This window comes from Cibotium barometz, chromosome 61, assembly GCF_041138505.1.
Source record: "Cibotium barometz isolate CiBa-2024 chromosome 61, ASM4113850v1, whole genome shotgun sequence".
Classification (NCBI taxonomy): Eukaryota; Viridiplantae; Streptophyta; class Polypodiopsida; order Cyatheales; family Cibotiaceae; genus Cibotium; species Cibotium barometz.
The window spans coordinates 22,512,119-22,527,568 of record NC_141106.1 but is presented as its reverse complement, the minus strand read 5'-3'; the positions used below and the strand labels follow the sequence as shown (position 1 = coordinate 22,527,568).

General features: G+C 39.2%; 1 protein-coding gene across 1 annotated transcript; it reads right to left on the bottom strand.

The window, feature by feature from the left end:
* Nucleotides 1-6,796: 6,796 nt before the first annotated feature.
* Nucleotides 6,797-12,402, bottom strand: LOC147604676 (serine carboxypeptidase 24-like). The gene is made up of 10 exons (XM_086794508.1): nucleotides 11,483-12,402; nucleotides 10,271-10,378; nucleotides 10,077-10,172; nucleotides 9,873-9,965; nucleotides 9,613-9,698; nucleotides 9,050-9,307; nucleotides 8,411-8,541; nucleotides 7,718-7,813; nucleotides 7,488-7,593; nucleotides 6,797-7,080 (listed from the first exon to the last, which is right to left on the bottom strand). The coding sequence occupies exons 1-10, from the start codon at nucleotides 11,775-11,777 to the stop codon at nucleotides 6,931-6,933; spliced, it is 1,419 nt and encodes a 472-aa protein (XP_086650634.1). The 5' UTR covers nucleotides 11,778-12,402; the 3' UTR covers nucleotides 6,797-6,930.
* Nucleotides 12,403-15,450: the final 3,048 nt, after the last annotated feature.

The following is a 15,450-nucleotide window of genomic DNA, read 5'->3' as shown; positions in this document are numbered from 1 at the left end:
CACAGTTGGATGGGAGGAGCTCCCAAGGGAAATATAGCTAACATGGCCCGATGTCGTGCCAATATCTTTCCCTCCGCCCCAATTCTCCCCACTCTCCACCCCCAAAGTGCCATCACCCAGAACCCAAGCAGCAAGATGAAGCCCAATGCAAGGTTGTTGAGGAGGAGGCGCAGCGCCAAGCCTTTTATGATCAAAACCTCTACGAAACCCCACCCCTGCAGGCTCCTCTCGATACCCTCCTCTTCACTTAGAACATGGCCCCTCATCTCCTACCTCTTCACACATAAATATTGTGGAAACCCTCCGCTAGGCATGCATTAGAAGTTTCGGATCACATGAAGCCTACTCTGAGAGTGTCTGCGCATCATATGGGGAAGTGCCAAACTTTGCCTAGGGCTTCTAACACATGGCCCATGAACTCATCACTCAGATGACGGACTACATCTATAGGCAGTAGGAAGATAGCTACAGTGGCACAACAATAGATGTTGCTTGCAAGGCACAGGAAAGGCAAAATGCGAAAGATCTTTATATGGCCACCCTCAACAATATCCAAGTCGATGACAACGAGAAACTACTGGCAACCTAGCCTCCCTTTTTGAGCTCCAAAGCCAGCTACCTACTACAGGTAGCACAGGAGGTAGAGTAGCGGGCCCTCCACGAGCTCCTTCTTGCCCAAGCCGCCGCACATGACTTCCAAACAAAGAGCACCAAAACAGTTGAAGAAGCACTCACCCAAACCTCGAGTTCCAGTGCTACCACGAGGTCGCAGAGGAGGTTGTCCATCACAAAGCAGCGTAACTGGAAGTCAATGAAGCACGAGCCACCCAACCACCACCCACACATCTGGCCCTGTCTCCATGGCAATCGAGAAAAAGGTCAACGCGCTAACATTGCCACACGGAGCTCCCTCTCCTTGCCATTCCTCCCAGAGCCCATACCAACTCCTCGAGCTTCATTTCCAAACTGTTTGGCCTCAATTTACTCCAACATGATATATTCCTCGACGAACCCCCCTCCTAAACCACCTACTTGTATATCCTAACCAAGCTCCCACTTCATAGCATCACTCTCCTAGCATCCTTCTTCTTTCAAGACCAATCCGATTCTTCAATCTGATCATCATACTATTGGAGACCTTCCCAGATTGGAGCCATTACTACGATGGCACTCAAAGCTTGGCCTTCGACATCAACAAGGGGCCAACAATGAAGCAACTATTTGGCTATTCTATGAGTGCATCAAGTGGATGCCTACCTGGCGCCTCCAAACCTTCGAGGATATGATGGAGACAATCTTCTAGACAAGTTATCGCATCTTCCATCGAGCCCCCCCCCCCCCCCATCCTACCTCTTGCAACATGACTTTGTACTCGATCTACTATTATTAGACCCTTTGCCAGCTCCAATGAGGGACCTGAATTAGGGAGGGGGGTATGTTAACCACTCCAATTAACATCATTTTTCAAGCATGGTCACGTTTCTTATTCTTTTGTAACCGCACAAAGGGCTTATTGATAAAAGAGATATGGGATGACCGAGCTTATGGCTTATGTAATGCCGGTTGTAGGAATGAGCTAGATGTACATAGAGCTAGAAAGCCAATTTTGGGCCTCCAATTGTAAATGGGTGGCCGATCATTGTAAAATGAGCTCATGTAAATAAGACATTTTATGGAATATTAAAAGGGACAATCCCATTTATCTCAATTGAGTCTTGCTCTCTCTCTCTCTCTCTCTCTCTCTCTCTCTCTCTCTCTCTCTCTCTCTCTCTCACTTATGGTTGCATGCTTTTATTATAGATGCTTGCTTGCTTGATTGTTGTATATGCATGGAAGGGATAGTATTAATCTAGCTTCTCGTCTCCTCTCCCTTCTCTTGTCTTTCTCCACTTGGGTGACACAAGTGGTGGTGGAGTGAGCCCCTAGCACCCTCACATAGGGAACTTAACCCTCATTAGGGTTGGCTAAGTGCTATTCTCCGAATCAACCCTTGTATGGTTCCTTTCTCTTCTTCTCTCCCTCTCTTGTGCAAGGTAGTATGTTTAGGTTAACAATCCTTGCATCCCCAAAGGTCTCAAAGTTGTTGCTGTGTATACATAGTGCTCTCATGTCATGGATCGCGTGCCAATAATTTATAATGGCAGGAACGTCTACAATATATCTCTCCACATAGCACTTATGATTCCATCTACATATAATTATTTCCATTCAGTTTACAAATATAAAAAGCACAATAAAGTAGTAAGTAAACTTTGTAGAATGTTACGCACCTAAACACAGCACGCTTGGTAGCTTTGATGACCAGGGTTTGAAGCTACCACCCTTCTTTCTTCATAGATCCCACCATTACCTCAAATAGCTTCCCAAAATGCTATCTCTTAAGATTGGCAAGGTTAACCTGAAATATATATATAAAATTTATCTTATACTTTTTTGATATTTTTGCAAGGATGGCCACACCCTGTACTCCAATCTCATGCTATAGGACCTCTCTTCTAAGCCAATCCCTGAATAAACTTGCATTTTCTACGTTGCCATTGAAATTTTTATTCAAACAAAATAGAATGCTTTCTATATATCAAGAAAAAACGAGAAGTATTTATTACTCACTTTTAGGGATTTGTGACTCCTTCAGCCTCTGCGAAGCCATCAATCAAAATATCTAAAATCTGTGCTTTTGGTCATTTGGCAATGAGCTAGGTGCTAAGTTGCATAACCTAGCCTTTGTCGAGCAATCTGGTTTCTCGTCCCAATTAACTTGCACTAGTCGTCTGTTACACAACACCAAAATTAACCATAAAATGTCATTACCTACCCAAATAGATAAAAAGAGAAGATTGTAGACTTTCTTGCAAACATCACCAACAGCCGCCTAGTAGTATGCCTCCACTTTCTTTCATCTTTATAAAATGCAGTTTTCCATTTCTCTGCAGGTAAGCTATCTAGTAGGGGTCAATATCTCGGGTGGCTGCAAGGTACTTATCCTATTATTCACATATCACAACATTAGTTTGACAATATGTAAATGTTAATCATATATTGCAAGTGTTAAAAGATTGAAGGTTTACCTGGAATACTATTTGGGAAAGTTCTAAAAGCTCGCAGTTATACCAGAATGGGTGACCCTTTTTTTCTGTGTCAAGGCATGATTGTCCATCCTTTCCATGTTCATCGCTCTAGTGTGCTTCATAATTGTTTCTTTGTATGAGTTAAAACATAGTACACTTGAACCTTCCCAATTTAAAGAGACTTAAGACATATATTCTCTTACTTGTTTAAGCGAGCTATGATTATGAGAACCTCCCCCTTGCTATCATTATTGAATTCAATAAGAATAGCATCAACGCAAGGATGTCTTGATATGACATTCTTAAATGATACAGTTAGATAGTGAAAATCTAATTAGTCCTAAAACTATTTTATAAAACTTAACACCGCATTCAAAAAGTAGGCAATTTAAGTAGACTTGCATTTATTAATCTCATTCATCCATGCCACAACGTAATAATTGCCATCCCCACACATAACGTCTTGTTGCTCATGAATTCCCACTCCGTGCCTTTGATCATATTATCAAATTCCTCGTTTTTCAATCTCACCAAATGTCATCCCATGCAATAACATCATCTTAAGTCACATCTCTAATAGGATTATGGGATGAGGAGATAGAGAAAATGAATTTGCATATATTGGCAACATAGGCATTCGTATAGAATTCCCTTGCCAACTTCTTATACCTAAATTGCACTCTTCGTATAGAGGGATTAGGCACAAGTCTACACAAGGGGATATGCGGCAAAGGAGTGGATTTCTTCACTTGCAGTATATACACACACACGCATTATGCGGCAAAGGAGTGGATTTCTTCACTTGCAATATATACACACACACTTGCAGTATATACACACGCATTATGCTATTTTTTGGTAACCCAAAAAATACCTTATGTAAGATTTTATAAATAGTGGTTACATTCACTTTGTTAATAAATGCTTACATAACTAACTCCCATTTAATTATTATGCCATTTAATATGTGAAATTTTGAGTAATTCTCCTTTTTTATGATCACTTTTAATGGATGCTATGCGAAACCTGGCCATAACTCACACTAAAAAGCACTCTTCTTTGTTCTCTTTTACCAAATCAATATCCTCCTTTCTCTCATCTTGAATTATTATTTTTATTAAGACAAAAAAAAAGAAACCATAAAAATAAGTTGGGGTATCACATAGAGCTCACAACGTGTGTGTTCGTTCCCTTGACATGCAATCATCTTCTTAAGGTTGCTTCTCTTTTGCAACTCATGTGTCTCCTCATATTATTGCCTCAACAATCAAACCCCCTTCACAACCATGAATATTGAGCCACACGATGGCCATAATATGGCCATAATATGGCCATCATGTGGTTCAATATTGAGCCACACGATGGCCATAATATGGCCATAATATGGCCATCATGTGGTTCAATATTAATGTGCATGCTTCTCTTCTTTGCATGCCAAATCTTCAAGGGTGCTCTTCATAGGTTTTTTCAAAAAACCCAAGGTGCCAAAACCATCGTGAGCCTTTCATGGCTTCCCCACCATTTTTCTCATCTTCCATGAGCAAACTTAACCAACACTACCCTCTTTTTGGTGTGCTCAAGATGGGCTCCATCGCTAGCCCATAATTGCTTATCCTTTGCTTGGATAAGCTTACACCTTTTCACATTCCTTGCCAAATGCAAAGAACCATGGGAATCATACATCCCATCTCATAGCAACCCTTCTTCACATTGAGAATCATCTATGCTCACACCAACACTTCATGAGGTAGGAAATCACAAAACCAACCTTTCTTGAGGCACACATGTCTTCTTGGTAGCTTCTTGTTGACTCCAAAAGCTTCATATTGCTGAGATCTCCATTGTAGACTCCATGCACAGCTTTAAGTGACCTCTAATCTTTAAATGAACCATGTGAAGGCATAATCTCATAATAATTGCTCTCCCTAATGATAATGAGTGTGTCATATTTTCTTCTCTATACACAAACCATGATAAACCAACACTCTAAAAATACACACACACTAATCTAGGCTTAGCTAAACCTTGCTGTGATACCATGTTAAGCATTTGAGAAGTGCTAAGTCTAGTCGAATCACATGATTAGCATCTATTTAAGGAGGCTCAAAATAATCAAGGAAATCATAATGATAATTAGCACACCAATGCAAAATAGACAAGATAGGCACACTTAACCAATCTCTATTGCAATGTGTTGTAAACCATACAATGAAAGGTTCCTAAGATAGATAGCCTTTAGTCCAATCTCCTTTATGTATGTCATCCCATGTGGCAATCCTTTTTCCACATTCTTTCATATGGCTCTCACCATTCATACAATATCTCATGTGGCATTCTTATCTTTCCACAACACACAAGATAATATCTTGCACCTCTAAGGTGTGTTCACACACTCACCAAATAACCCGAGATTATATATTTCAACAGATATGACTTGAGAACACTTCAAGTGTCTATTGGGTTATGGGCAACATGGGGATGTTAGAAGAGTATATAAATGTTCTTTGCTCATAGTCCTTTACATTGTGTTTTGTTGATAGGGAGCCAATTTCAAAAAACTATCTTTTTGTGATGTTTATTGATTGAGAAATGTTCAAGTGTCTATTGGTTTTGGACAACATGAATATGTTAAAAGAGTAAATAGATGTTATTCGCTCACAATCCTATACATTGTGTTTTATTGATAGGAAACAAGTTTCAAAATTCTCTCTCTCCCCCCCTTTACATGGGTGTGTGCATATGTGTAGTGTGATATCGTATATTACCCATACAATGTTTAGTCATTTTTCATTGGGAAGTTGCACAAGGAAATATTCTTGTTAGGTTCCACTATATACCCTCCTTTGTGAACAAGGTTGATACACATGATTTGACATGTGCGCTCTAAACATATTAATTCAAGATAATGGTGTTAAGTTTGCCAATTTGAATTAAAGTTTTTCCTAAGATGTATCTTAACACGCTAAAATGCTTCTGAGGAAGCCAACATGTTTCTTTAACATGATGGGATCATTGATTTGGTAATTGGCATTGCTAGTGTTTCCTAAATTGTATTATCCAGTTGAAACTTTTTAACCTTTTCTCAATTGAGGAAGCCAATATGTTACTTCAACATGATGGGATTGTTGATTGGCAATTGGCATTAGCTATGTTTCCTAAATTGTATTATCCAATTAAAACTTTTTAACCTTTTCTCAATTGAGGAAGCCAATGTGTTTCTTCGACATGAAGGGATCACTGATAGTGGTAATTAGCATTAGCAATGTTTCTTAAATTGTATTATCCAATTAAAAACTTTTCAACTTTTTCTCAATTGTGCTTTAGAAGGTGACAATGCTTCTGACAAATAGATTTTTTTCGTACATAGTTGATGTGTTCGTGCTATGATGCCTCCAATGCACAATGGCTTTAGCCATAGGCAATGTTTTTTAAATTGTGTTAATCTTTTATGATTCATATAATCTTCTCGTGTTTGTGCTTTAGAAAGTGGCACTGCTTAGGTCAATATATTTTTCCTTGAATGTTGTAGGCAAATTTGCCTATAATACATAGTGGATGTGTTACGCTCTATGGTGTCTCCAATACACAATAGATGCTCCCCCTCCCCCTCCCCCTCCCCCTCCCCCTTCCTCTCCTCTCCCCAACCCAAAAATAAATAAAAATCCCAAACCAAATTTCTACACACATTTTTATAATAAACTCCTTGAATAATGCACTTGAACAATTGAGCAGATTAAGAAGAGTCGAAGCATTAAAAGAGCTTTCCATTCTCATATACCAATTGGATGGGGGGTTTACATGATTTTTGATTGGTACACGGTAGAAATACACAAGCCTGTTAGGCTAGCATTTCCCCAAACTATTAAAAGTTCCTAGTTGGCAAGGGTTGGCCAGACAAGAATGCCTTGATGAGTGTGAAAGCACGCTCGGGCTGAAAGAGGGGCACCTCGTGGCCCGCCCCACGAACTGTTGCGAATGTCAGGCCCTCATAGATCTCCGTCCAACCTCCCACCTGCCATTAGAATGTTCAAAGGAAATTATGGTGATTATTTACAAGCAAGTCTATAACACTAATGAAAATATTTAGTCTAAGCAAGCTGTTCTTTACTTCCTTGTGTCCCTTCTAATAGTTACATTGATTTCTTGAGCAAATGGAACCTTCTAGCCTTCTTGATCAAAAAATTCATCTTTTTGATACTTCAGATAAAGAATGAAGATTGCAAGCAATGATGCAGGATCATCGAATCGTGCCATGAACGAGATCAAATTGCTTGGAACTTGCGACTCAGATTTAGAATTTTGGTATGATCAACTGGGTGCACTAAGGCAATCAAGAGTTTGATTTTGACTAAACCAAAATCTCAGTGCCATAGATTAGAGCTAACTAAGCCTATGTTTTGATTATTTTTGCAAAATTACCTGTTGATTGTGGTACCATGGGTACCATTGAGTTTTGACTTTGAGTTGGAGGCGAGCAAGAGAATATCTCGTGGCTGTGACCGGGACCACAGAATCTACGTCCCCACTGAACACGAAAATATAAAAGTATTATAATTGCATTCTGAAGCTATTAGTTAAATTAACGGGATGAAAACAAAATATATAACTTTATTGCCGAGATCCTTAAATAACTTTATTGAAGTTTTAACCTGAACACCCAGATCCTTAAGCCTGTCCCAATGAGCTCCTTGTAAATTGGGAGCACCGAAAGCGCTGAATCTTGCCAGTTGCGTATCAATGTAGAGCTGGCCATGCATCCCAAAAAAATAATAAAACAACAACAACAACAACTGTCAATCTATATATTTTAGTCTTCTATATATAGCATTTGAAAAAATGTTTGTGCCGTGGAAATAAAATTCCTTTATTTAAAATTAGCAACGTGACATGTAAAAACGCTGTCCATATGCAAATGTACAAATGCCTTTTTGCCATGTGATAAAGGTCTGGTAGAAGGTCCTAGCTGTGTCTGGAATTTTTATTACCTTGCATTATTATTAAGCTTGTGTAACAATGAGTGCTTAATGAAATGATTGTTTTTTGCATTGGCATAAAGCATGGATAAATTGAAAGCATTATTTATTTATTACGCTTGTGCAACATGAATGGTTAATAAATATTTATTTTTCCTTTTGGGTTCCATTTGCCAAAGAGCATAGCTAAAGAACACATAAGTTACCATGTAAAAGTGCACATTAATAACAAGACAAGAGGGTTTTAAGTGGATAATTACGTGCGCAATATATATAATCCCATCATCCGTGCAAGCAGCAAAAAGCCATGTGTGCAAAATTGATTTATTTGGCACATCGCGAGTAACCTTAGAGAGAAGCTTGCATTACCTGCAAGCTGTCCATGGATAGGATATCTTAGTTATGTTGGCATGAAAAGCTCGTTGCACATCAGGACGGTTAAAATACACCTCTGCATTGTTCTCAATGCAAGGATCATATCCGGGCAGTCTCTTCAAAAGCTATACATAGCAAATAAAGGTTGAAGTCATTGATGTGAAAAAAGATGTGACAGGCTACCATACATGCATGTATGTGTACACTTGGACATATGCATGCGTGCAACATAGGTCGACATGCATCTACAAGCATGCACTTACATACATGCACATACACATACACCTTACCTGAACATAAATCCATACATGTACATAATATGTGTATGTAATGCATGCATGTTACACACACACACACACACACCTCCACATAAACATGTACATAATGTGCGTATGTACGTACACAACATTACTTACGGAGACACACGAACAGATGCACACTTGCGCGCATATGCACATGCAGACACGCCTTGTGCACATATTACATAGGCACATGCACACAGACATACGTATGTACTCGTATTCAAACAGAATTACAAATACACTCACATACATACCATATTATGTTCTCACATTAACATGCACACATATACGCTGATCATGGTTTTGTGGAAAGAAGATGGCAAGTTTATACCGAGTGTTTGAATTGATATTGCCTGCTTCCAAGGGGGTTAGAGCAAGAGGGCATGTAGATGTTGTAGGGGTCAATGTGACCTGTTTCCCTGCTCACAGCATCCATGAGCTGGCTGCAGACTGTGGAAGTCTCCTCGGAGGAGAAATCACAGTGCTGCAGGATGCTCTTGTGCAGCTTGTCCGAGATGATGGCATGAGTCCACCAGAAATCGACAGTCCCCAAATTGTCATACTTGTTGTCTGTCACAGCATTTCCCACCTGCACAATTCCCTTACGTTGCTTAGTAATCGTCTTTATTTTAGGCTAATTTCCACATCCTTTTTCTACACTCCACTTACATATTAATTATACTCAGCCCACACTTTAGCATGATAGATTACTGAATTAAAGCACATGATAAATTACTATTACTTTATAAGTTGGACCGCATTATGAACTGTTGTGGTATCGTCATTTTTCAATTCAATTGATAGCAATAAATTTGTGGATTAGAGAGAGATAAACGTAGTAGAATCAACCAGTATTTGATTTGTAGAGTTCAAATTTGTAAGGTGAGACGGTACCAGAAAACCTTTGAAGTTCATGACTGAGTTTGAAGGGCCCTGATTGCGTTCATATACCAACTTTGCCAATTGAGGCACATAATGACCTACAATCCAATAATTAATCAGCTCAATAGCATTAAACTAAACCATCCATAAGGAGAGATCCCATTGGTTAAATAAACAGTCCAAGCAGGGCCTTATTACGCTTAATTGGATTAAAACAAGCAATTCAAGAAGAGTATTAATGCCACTAATCAAAATTAATGACTGCAGTCTACCAGCATAACTTTCCCCAGCAATGTAGAAATCTCTGCCTTGGTAATTCGGGAACCTTTGAAACCACTTTACCAGAAAGGCGTACGCATCTTCAGCTGCAATATAAAATTCCCATTAAGCAAAATGAGCTCTATACAAGAGATTTAATGGTTATTCAATTGTTTTATGGATAAAAATATCGAATAATTAGGAGGTATTATACTGACCTGTACGAGTATCTCCAGTATCCAATAGATTAGTGGTTGTGTTTGTGTAAGAAAAACCCACTCCAGCAGGTGACTCCAAAAACAAAATGTTGGCAACTGCATGCAATTTGCAAATTACATGCATGTATTTATAGTCATAAAAAAATTAGTGAGGTGATTAATTTATCTACTGAAAGATTAGTATCTTTATTTACCCTTGTTCCAAGAGTATTCGTTAAGGTATAATTCGGTTCCATTCTTTTTAATTCTGAAAGGCCCGATCTCCTCGGAGGCCCCGTATGCAACAGAAGAGCATCCAGGACCTGCATTTACGATCAACAAAGAGAAGGTGGTTAGTTTATTGCAAACAATAAACTGAACTCCATGGCTCGACTATTACCGTAAATGCTCAATTAAGTTTGAACTGCTTAGTTATAAAACACTGTGTAACAGATTAAAGTAGTTCTGAGAATCTTTGGATTGAAAATGTGATGCAACTTGCAAGACTAAAGAAACATGCATTGCTGCAGCTATTGCACGTACTAATTGGTACTAAGACATGTAATCAAAGCTTAAACCTTACGATTTGTTCACGAAACAATTAAATTCTACAGCATGGTGGTACTACGATATATCACCTAGATTAGCCTTTACATTTCCAAGACTAATGAGGAATGAGATGGAATTCAATGAATCAAAAGCGGAACAGTCCAATTATGTACGAGAGGGTGGATGCCAATACCAATGCCAATGTCATGTGCAATAAAGGGGCTGCATATGGCCGGTCTGTCCTTCAAATGTAATTAACTTTATTTAGGGTCCACATTTGACTCAATAAAATCATCGTATTTGAGTAATTTTCATGCTTAATGCCACCACTTCGAAATCTAATATCATGGTATACCTATGTTGTGTGATGGAAATATATGCAAGGGATATTTTCATTAAACAATTCGTAGGGTTAAATAAGATGACAAATAGTATTGTTACTTAAGGTTGCAATTACTATTGTCAACAAATTGATTAATCAGTAAGATCTTGCCGTTACCAAAATGCTGCCACATTACGTTACGTGCTTTAAACGCTTATTACAACTGTACATATCTTCTTCTGTATCAGAGATGATACTATAAGACGTGTTGGCAACAATGTACGTTAAATTCTCCAGGCTAATTTACTCTCATACACTCCAGTGCAGGCCATACGTTATCCAGTATTCCTACAGTTATTATACCACGTAGCTTACTTAGCAAAATTATACTCTTTAATCGACCCAAATAAAATGAAGATCATGCTGATAATTTGGAACTCAAGGATCATGACTAGAGGATTAAGGTAAATCAAGGGTAAAAGTTATAAGCTGCATTATGAGTGAGGCGGTATTGGCGGATTAACTCAAGGAGAGAAATGATATGTGGGTAACTTACCACCATTGAGCCAAAGGATTAAGGATTTGGATGGGGAGTCGGTGGCGGCTTCAGTGAGCCAGTAGAAGAGGGCTCGCCCATCCTTCTCATGCACAGTCACGTAGCCTGAGTATTGATTGAAGCCAACTGCAGGCTGCCCCGGCAGCTCCACTATTCTGTCCAACTCTCGCTCAAGAAACTCTTCTTGTACTGGTAGTACTGTAGATTGAGCAAAAGCAGAGACAGCAAGAGCTGCAAAGACAGTCGAAAATATTGCCAATGATTTGACAGAAACGCCCATATTGGCAAGATGCATATGATCCTGTTCCAGAATTAACGCTTTGATTGGAAGATTAAGATGGGAATGAGCAGCAATGATCAAGGAATGATGAAGTGTAGCTAGATGAGCCAAAATGAGTGGATTGACGAAGGGGCTGCAGTGCCTATGTTAGGAGAGGCGAATCACGAGGATGTGCATGCGGGGAGTGTCTGTGTGGGGATGTGTGTGTGTGTGTGTGTTTGTGTGAGAAAGAGATTGAGAGAGAGAGTATGTGTGTGTGTGTGTGAGAGAGAGAGAGAGATACAGAGAACACTGTGTGTGCATGGGGAAGAGGGTGGGAAAATCCAGAAGTTGAAAATCAAACGCAGCGATCGAGAAATAATCGTGATTGGAATTTGGTGTTTTGAGGGGGGGGGGTGAGATTCGATTGTGGTAAGAGACTAGGTTTGATGCTCTGATAAAGGCCCTAACAGGTCTCTAATTACCCAACGTGTATGCAAAGCAAAGCATAGATCTATCTCAAGAGCTCGCTGCTCCACTGATCACCTACATAGGTGAAAGCGCTTTAGAAGAAGGCAGGAGGCATGTGAGTGAGAGAGAGAGAGAGAGAGAGAGAGAGAGAGAGAGAGGCTCTCACTTTCATACAAAAGGTGGTTGTGTTAACAATGGAGCTGCATGGCCTGTTATAAATGAAGGCCCGGACCCCCGCCGTGAGCTGGCAACATGGCTTTTCAACCGATTATTACTTGCAACTGTTGAAGGCTGAAGCCCCTAACCGATCTAGTTAAACAACTACTGAAGTACTTGGCGCTCTAATCAAATTAGTTGTATCTTGTTGTAACCCCTTGTCATATGCAACTAGTTGCTACAACATCTAATCAGCCACGCAACTCGTTTAGTTCTAATTAATCCTGTTTACTGTTTTAAGTCTTAAAACATCTAATCAGTCATGCAACTAGTTTGCCCCTAATTAAGCCTTTTTTTAAAACTCTTAAATGTAGGTGTAGTGGTCAAATTAGGCTTGGTCAACAAGCTTTCCAGTAGTGAGTACACACACTTTCTGTGCCCCCCATTTTTATTGCCAAAAAGGTGCAAAAATTAGGGGGAATCCCCCCACCAAGCTAGTTAACGAGAAGCCTACTTCACGAACTTCCCACTCACATCAATGGCAAGCACACATTTTCCCAACTTTGAGCAAGCATCCACCACCAACCGGATGTGCTTAGGTGTGAAAAAGGCTTTCAACCTAAAGAGTCAAGATATAAGTCAGAGGTTGCAAAAGATTCAACATTGTCAAGCTTTGAACTCCGAGTAGTGCCACCAAGGATGTTTTTTGAGGAGTCCGACCACCTTTCATAATGCCGGGCTTAGTACGAACTGTATGTTTTTTCACACTTTACCTCATTTTTTGACAGCTACTTAAAAAAAGTGGTTGTTTTTTTGTGACCAAAAAGCCGAAAAACAGGCATGACACCTGTCAAAAAGCAACCCTAGGCACCACTGTTCAGTGAAGGCAACCAAGAGGTGGATGTTTGACTACTAGGTCTTAACTTTTTACTAAAGCTTATGAACTAAAGGGACACTTGATATTTTGTGTACCTAGTATAGTTATATGCCTTAGTATACTTTTCTTATGTACTAAGCTTTGATGTTCTTCTTTTTTTGGGGGGGATATATATATATATATAATATTATCACTGAAGTAACTTTACAAAAAAGTTCAGAAAGGCCCTAGATCATTTATATTGCAATTGAGCAGCTTACATAAAAGATCCCATCTCTCATCTTCCTAAACAAAGAAAGACTGGCTCCAAGAAACATGGTACCCTAGGTGCATGCATGCTATCATCATTGCTTCATAGGTACAGCCTTTGGGGGGCAACTTCTCCCAGACTTGTTTGCCAACCCACACCTTCACCATTGGCTTGGTGCCTAGGGGGTTCTTAATAAAAGCTACAAAGATATAGATGGGGTGTTTTTCTTTGAGGTACCACCTTCTTGTCTTTGGCCCATATTTGGAGGCTTTTTTGATGTTCTTCTCTTGCTTATATGTGATTGCAAGGATTGTCAACCCAAACTAAACCTTTAATCTCTAGGAATATATATGAGCCTTTGATCTCACCAATGTATAAGCATCTAAACTAATTAATGACAAATGTAACCACTAGGATTATATATGATGCCTCTAATCTAATCTCAATAACGTATAAGCGTTTAAACTAATTAATGACAAATGTAACTACTAGGCACTAGGAGATCCCAAATTAATCCATGAATGCTTGGTCCATAGGTAAGTCTTCTCGAGTATCCTACCCTAATCTCTCCAACGTATGGTCCATCTAGATACCAAAACAAGCTTCTTATGCATAGTTCATGTAGTAGATGCTGTGATCGGAAACATGAAAACTCTAGTTGGCTTGGTGTTTGCGTACATTTCAAATCGTCTTGATAGCTAATTTTCATCCAAAGCTTAGTAATTAAAATTGGTGGAAGCCTTCCCTCCTAAGCTTAATGATTAATTTCTCTTTTAAAAAACACACACGCACAACAGAAATCAGCATTGGCTGGCCGCTGGCAGCGCATCAGTCAGTTTTTTTTTACACACACTTTTGCTGTTGGCAGGAGGCTTTCGTGCTCCCAATTCTCAACCAATGGCGTGCTCCACACGTGAGCTTTCAAAATCCTTGTCTTGTGTACTTTATTTAAAAGAACAAATCATTACCAAAAAAATTCACCTCGGACTAGGCCTCTAGCCTCAAAGTAAGAAAAAGAAACAATATTGGTAAATTAATTATGTAATCTGAATATAGTATTAAATTATTAATATATATAAATGCCTGATTCATTTTGTACCTTGAAAGTATACTAATTTTATAAATGCGGTAATATTTATTATATTCCTATGATGCTAAATACAATACAATTCCCTATTCTTATTTCTACCCTCTGCACTTTTGCAGGTTAAAATTTTCAGAGATTTCCTAAAGAAAATCACATCAAACTCGGGGGTGTACCGTGTGTTTGTGTGTTACAAATTTGTATTATTCACAGCAGCTATTATTATCTTGGATGCGATTACTGCTCTAGACGTGGGGTAAAAATGTTGAGAAAACAAAAAAGAGAGAGTTTCAAACAGCAAGCGCTTTGAATGATTGGGGAATTTTTGTTTCTATTTTTTTTAAAATTTTTTTTAGGGGTTGTTGCCGTGCTCAAGGGGCTATATCGCATCAACCTTCGCGCTCGTGCTTGCATTAAAAACAAGAGGGCAGTACATACACAAAAGTCTGCCCAATTTTGATCCTCTGATCGATTTGTCTCTCTACCCTTTCCTTTGTGCAGCAGAAGAAACCTGCAGGCTGCCATTGACCTTACCCCCCCTCGCCGTGCAAGACCCTGCAAATCAAGATCCACAAACCGAGATTACCAACAGCATTAAGGATTGCATCGAAGCATTCAATATACTTAACATCAATCGACATCTTCTAATCTCATAAGATTATAATTCAAATCCACCCAGTAATTCATGTACGTCGTCTTCCATAGCAAGGCGGCGCTAGTAATGAACCCGCAGTATGCATTACCTTGAGGCTTGAGATAGAACAAGGTGTACGTTGTAATCATTTAATGATCCAAGGTCCACGTATATCCTATAGGTCAATTAAAAGACACTTAATCTACGTTAAAAGTGTGTTAGTGGAGAAGATTAGTG

What these genes read in the sequence shown, in the direction of transcription:
- LOC147604676 (XM_086794508.1), bottom strand. Translation starts at nt 11,777, where the DNA reads ATGCATCTTGCCAATATGGGCGTTTCTGTCAAATCATTGGCAATATTT. An exon ending in TGAACTTCAAAGGTTTTCTG is followed by an intron (nt 9,308 to 9,612) that starts GTACCGTCTCAC and finishes GGAATTGTGCAG; the next exon opens with GTGGGAAATGCTGTGACAGA. An exon ending in AATATCAATTCAAACACTCG is followed by an intron (nt 8,542 to 9,049) that starts GTATAAACTTGC and finishes TGCTATGTATAG; the next exon opens with CTTTTGAAGAGACTGCCCGG.